The 5823-nt window shown below is 35.2% G+C and overlaps 1 protein-coding gene across 4 annotated transcripts in view; it reads left to right on the top strand.

Annotated features, from left to right (window-relative positions):
* The window catches only part of LOC114270288 (lysine-specific demethylase JMJ13), a 13410-nt gene extending 8094 nt beyond the window's left edge, over nucleotides 1–5316 (top strand). The window contains exons 8-12 of one of the 4 annotated variants that reach the window (XM_082895885.1): nucleotides 1–20; nucleotides 123–535; nucleotides 701–967; nucleotides 1282–1379; nucleotides 4568–5316. The exon at nucleotides 1–20 is cut by the window's left edge and continues 376 nt beyond it. In XM_082895885.1, coding sequence (XP_082752011.1) covers nucleotides 1–20; nucleotides 123–535; nucleotides 701–967; nucleotides 1282–1368 — 787 coding nt within the window. In that variant the 3' untranslated portion in view covers nucleotides 1369–1379; nucleotides 4568–5316. Of the gene's footprint in view, nucleotides 21–122; nucleotides 536–694; nucleotides 968–1281; nucleotides 1380–4567 lie in introns of all 4 variants that reach the window. The other 3 variants (XM_028211738.2, XM_082895884.1, XM_028211737.2) reach the window with 3 other exon arrangements.
* Nucleotides 5317–5823: the final 507 nt, after the last annotated feature.

The following is a 5823-nucleotide window of genomic DNA, read 5'->3' as shown; positions in this document are numbered from 1 at the left end:
TCCCGTATGCCTTCGCCATGGTATGTTGGCACTTGGTTCAATATGTTGCTTTTGTCTAATTTCTTGAAATGGTGCCTTTTTGTTTTGATACTGAATTATGCTGATTGATTGTATAAATCCAGAGATTAAGTTGTTTGACTTCCCTTGTGGTGGCGATCATACGCTGTGTTTGAGGGAAGATATTTTTGATATGGAAGCTGTAGCCAAGAAATTTGAGCAGGAAGAGGATATATTGACAGAGTCTCAACAACAATGTAGAAGTGGTGATGACTCGTTTCTTCTATTAAACAAGTTCCCAACTGCTGAAGATGATGGATACACTCCTTATTGCAAAATAAACTTTGATCTGATTCCAGAGATTGTCAAAACACAGAATCAGATCCAACAGCCAGAGCTTGGTTCTCACAGCTGGACTATGTTGAGTGTTGGTGCAGAAAATTTAGGAACTGAAGCATCGGATGTTTCTCTTTCTTCTGCTGCACCAACACTTCATTCTTTTCCTGAGCCAGCGGCAAACATTTCTGCACCTAACAATGTAAGATTTAGAGCTTTCGTTAGTATTTGGCTTCATTTTTGTCATCATGTTGTATGCTATATAATATCAGCCGTCTATGCTTCATGATTATGGCAATAATACATAAAAATCTGGAGTTGTGCCAAAGCATAATTATCTGTTTTCCCATATTTCCGGCAGGGACAGGGTTATGCTAACTTCAGTGTAGGAGATCTTGAATCTAAAAAGTTTTCTGAAGATATACCTCGCAATATTGAATCTTTACAATCTTCTACCAGTGATGCATACTTGGGCACCCGTCAATGTAATCTTCGAGGGTTAGATGTTAGGCCTGTTCTAGATCAGGTCAGTGATGAGTCTGATTCAGAGATATTCAGGGTTAAACGTCGTTCTTATGTGAAAGTGGAACAAAGAAATGTGAATGATACCATCTCTCCAAACCTTGAACATCAGGTATATTTGACAGTTATATTTCCTATATTTATAAGCATGTTGGTGTTTGGTTTTTGCATTTTTGCCTCTAATTAATTAATAATAATATGTTACAAACTTAACTATGAATTCTTAGCCATTGGATGAGCAATGCCTACTTTTTTATATTTTAATTTGTTTTCAACCATAATTCTCAATGACGGCATTATGTTGCTTTTATACCAAGGAATGATGGCATTATGGGCTGGTTCTTGTCATTGTGAGAATGGACTAGGATGGTTTTAGGCTATCCATTCTTTTTGTGACATGTTAAATTTTAGCCTGTTCTTTTCTAGGTTGGACTTTGGGCATGTGGTTTCATGGATTGGGCTAAGCATGGGTTGGACTTTAACCTATCCCAACTTCTCAAGTTGCGGTCCTAGTGATGAGAAAGGTAAGAGTACCTGAATCCACTGCTAGAATTGAGAGGAAACTTTAAAAAATTAGAGATAGTTTTGACTTTAAAATCCTAAGCTTTATATATAATTCCATACTAGCATTTAGAAATGTTCTAAAATTAAGAAACTAGATCTATATACTCCTTAAAATAAGATTCCTTTTTTAGTGGTTAAAGTAAGTCCTTATAGTTTGCAGTATAATGCCTTTATTCCACTTGAAAAGTGCAACTTAGGTTCAAGTTTGGCTGTTGATCTCAAAATCTAACATTCTAGAGCTTTTCCTTAGGTGTGACTATATAGGTGCATCCATGGAGAAATATGCAAACTTCAATATCTCCATTTAATTTTCAATTTGCGAAATTCAACCTTGTGAGATCAAAGCTATACAAGTTATCAATTGTGTTTAGATCTCTGATATCTTTATTAGTTTACCTAATTTACAAATAGGAAAACTGCAAAGCCCCTTGAGCAATTTGAGTTCTTTTTTGTGTTTTTGTAATTCATGTGCACCCAAACTCTTTCCTGCAATCATAGCAGTGGAATTGTATAGTTGGTAAAGTAGCTACAAATATGTAATTAAAGGCCTCAGGTCAATATTTTCCACAGACAACATCTGTTTTGTGGAGGAAGACCTGTTGAGATGATAACCTACATGGGGTACCTTCACAAATGAATGTCAAATTGGATATTTGAATGTTTGCTCAAATTTGTAGGGCTGCTATGTACATTATAAAATAGTGCCTTCATGGGAGAGAAATGATAAATGTTCTTGATGTTGCCATTAGAATTGTTTGCTGTTTCAACTTGCCTCACCTGTAGATTGTATTCTATTCTGGCTGATATGATGTAAAGTTGGGTATCTTGGTTTGTATGGCACTCTTAGAATGCTCTGAAGTTACATAGTTGACTTATAGTTCATTGCGGAAAAGAGGACTCTCAAGGGTGAAATAAAGCTTGCTTGATCATATTTGAAGGACTTCTGATGAGTTAAGGAGGCTCATTATGAGTTAAAGGCTTGAATAACTTTGTTGGTCTTATAGCTTTATACGAATTGACATGGTGGACTGCGCAAAAGAAAGACGAATATCACTGTTTTCATCCCAGTTAAACTCTATGAATTTACTTTAGGCCCATGAACTCACAAATTCAGTAGGAGAGTTGAGAATCTTTAATGAGCAAATTTATTGGAAACATACTGATGCTAACTGTTATTAGTCTTTAAGTGATAATTAATTTTGAACAAGAAAAGAGTTTTTAAAATGAAGAAATAATGATGAAAGCTTCCACCTATTAAAAACTGCGTAACTTTAAATAGTAGTTTATCTATTTATAGATTCTAGGAAAATTTGGTCTAGGGGGAAATTAGTTTACGAGGAAACTTGCTTTAGCTGCTGTGACAAAGGCATTTTAAAATTTTGGGACTGGAAATCATATCTGAAATGTTTTGATAACTCTGGGGGTAATGTTTTGAAAGTGCTAGGGAAACCTAAAAAAAAACCATGCACTTCTTAGTCCTACTTCTCATTGCTTCTGAGGCCATGTATTCAATGCTTTCTTTAATTATTTAACAAAAGTTTCTGTTTCGGCTTGGTGTATCATTGTTGACCTTCATTTTATTATTTTTATTTTTAATGTTAGTTTTATTATTGCTCTTTTGGGTCTTCTATTAAACTTATGATTTGCTTCCAAGTTGCCTGTTACTTTCGATTTCCCTTGGTGTCTCTGAACCACATTTTATGCTTTTGTTTCACATCAATTCTGACTTCATGTGGCATCCGCAAGGTAGATGAGAGATTAGAATATAATTGGCTTCCTTTGTGTGTGTGTGTGTGTGTATTTATTTATGTCCTTTTTTAAATTATATTCTCTCTCTCTCTCTAGGAACTCTACATAGTGGGTGCAAAGTATGCTCCTCCTAATCTTTAGTGTTATTTGAGGTGGAAAAAATGGGTTAAGATGGAATAGAGTTAAAAGCTAAGAGAGATTCAGTTTCATCTGCAGAAAGAATCTACTTTATCTGCTTAAAGAAGAACCAGGCTTATCCACTTAAAAAGTTTTAGGTTCAAGAGCTCACTGAGAATATAGTATATCATTACCTTGTGGTTGTGGGGGCCACCATGGTGCTAATGTGTGAAGATAGGGGCTCTTGTTTGAGGAAAATTGAGTTCTGTAGATTGGTTTCTCTGTTTTTGTAGTGTTTTGTATAAATGAGATATTCCTGAAAGTAGAATTTTGTGTTGTGGGTTACGACGTTGCTGATATGGGAAAAGTAGATTGCTTAGTTGAGGGAAATCAATGTTTGGAACTGGATTATAATTTGTGCATCTTGAATAGTGTTAAAGATAAGAGTATGACCTGTTTAGAGAACATTGGTTGCTACTCTTGCGGTTTTTAGAGTTGAACTTCAAAGTAAATTATGTTGAGAGTCAATGGTTGTATATCCTAACTGTATTTCAAGTTTACTAGGCATTTTGTGGGAATGGAGCGGAAGATAGTGTTCAGTCACCGAGTTTGAATACCTATTTGTGCCACATACTAGGGCAGATTTTAGTTGATTCCACAAATCAAATCAATCTTGGTGTATGTGAAAAGCATAACCGAAGGTAGTGAGGGAGAATACTTTTCTCATCCTTTATTGCTAAGATCAAGGAAAGATTTAATTTTTTTGGTGATTTGTGAGACAAAGACCACTAAAGTTGCGAAAGGGAAAGGAGGGATGCGCTTTCAGAAAGTCGACATTGACTTTAAAGGCTCTATAATATTTGATCAAAAGTTCTAATTTTGTTTAAAATATAGAATGGGTGTTTACATTTTTGACAACTGGCATGTGTCTTAAAGCCTCGACACCTCTGAAACCTACATTAGTGATGTTTCCTGTAGACATGTTGCTGCAATATATGGTATGTCATAAACAAGAAAATAGGACCAATAATTGAGGCTATTTTCCTATGCTTTTACTAACCTTTGGCCCTTTTTACAGTATCTATCAACCTTTCCTGTATGATACGTATAGAATCATTTAACAATTATTGTGAAAGCATAATTTGTCGTTCAGCATCGTGTGATTTCACAATTGCTTCAACAATATTACCTTGACCATGTCCACAAATTTTCTCGTGCTAGTATAAATCTTGTATTAGTGCCTCATTAGTTGAATTAACCTGAGTTGTATGTATTTCCACAGGGACTTAAGCGATTAAAGAAACTCCAACCCGAGGGAAGATGTGGGCAATTGAGGTCGGCAGAGTGTTCAACAGCTGATGATTTAATCCGTCATAAAGAAACTTCGGATGGTGCTTTGAGGGGGGATAGGTTTGCCAGAGGAACGACCGTTCCCATCTCAAGTAAGTTTAAGAGGATGGTCAATGAGGAAGCAGCAAGTAGACACAGAGAACACCACAGAGATAATAGGCTCGACCATGACTTGGGAAGGCCGATGAGAGATCCACCCCCTGTAGAGATTGGACCAAAGCGGTTTAAAGTCAGAGGCCCATCAATTCTAGGGTCGGATTGAATAATGGGGGTTCTAACAACACGATAAAACTGAAAAATTTGATTCGGGAAGTAGCGACAAAGATTAACCAAGCTTAGATGACTAAAATTGATTTTTTTTGTGCAGGCCTCAAATTGGGGCAATTCACACGATGGGTGATTCTTGGGGTTTTCAGGGCCGGGATGTTTTCGGTCTTTTGCCAGGAGAACCTTCCTGCAAGCCAGAAGCTAGGGTTTAGGGTTAGGGACTACGATGTAAATTCGTTTTATTAACAGTCAAATTAATTTGTTTAGAGGTGAAGTGGGGTATTCCCACTGCCCTTTTATTTTAATTTCTTAGTCTGCAGCTTCCCTTGCTAGGGATCTTTATTATTTTTTTGTAGCAATGGTGGCATTTTTTGTTCCTTGGACTATTTCAATAAAATTCAGGGAAATTTCTCACTTGATCCTGTTTTGTGAGTGTTTGTTTTTTGGTTTTGGTTTTTGTTTTTGTTTTTGTGATTTTGTTAAATTGAAGTTAAAAACAATTAAGCTGTATTTGGTTGGAAGATTTGGCACGGGATTTGGAAATGAAAAGGAAAAATGTAGGTGAAATGTAAATAAAATGTATTTATAGTTTACGTAGTTTCACACATTTTTTTTTTTTTTTTTTTTAAATTTCTTCTCAAAATCCTTAACCAAACATAATGTTAGAGAACGTGTGATGTGTTTAGATCTTAAAGTCTCCATCTTTTTCTTCCCAGGACGATCATGGTCAGTCTCGTAGATTTGATTTATTTATTAAAATCCTTTTTTCACTCAACATTCTTTTATAAATATAAAATCTGAACATAGTTTCACAATATGTTTGGAATCGTTTTCAATTTTTATATTTTAATTTCGATATATATATTTATTTTTTTTTGTAAAAAATAATTTTTTTGCCAAACTTTTTATTTTATTTTATAG

This window comes from Camellia sinensis, chromosome 11 (genome assembly GCF_055761805.1).
Source record: "Camellia sinensis isolate YWXY chromosome 11, ASM5576180v1, whole genome shotgun sequence".
Lineage (NCBI taxonomy): Eukaryota > Viridiplantae > Streptophyta > Magnoliopsida > Ericales > Theaceae > Camellia > Camellia sinensis.
The sequence above is the reverse complement of the archived record's forward strand: the minus strand, read 5'-3'. Positions and strand labels throughout refer to the sequence as shown.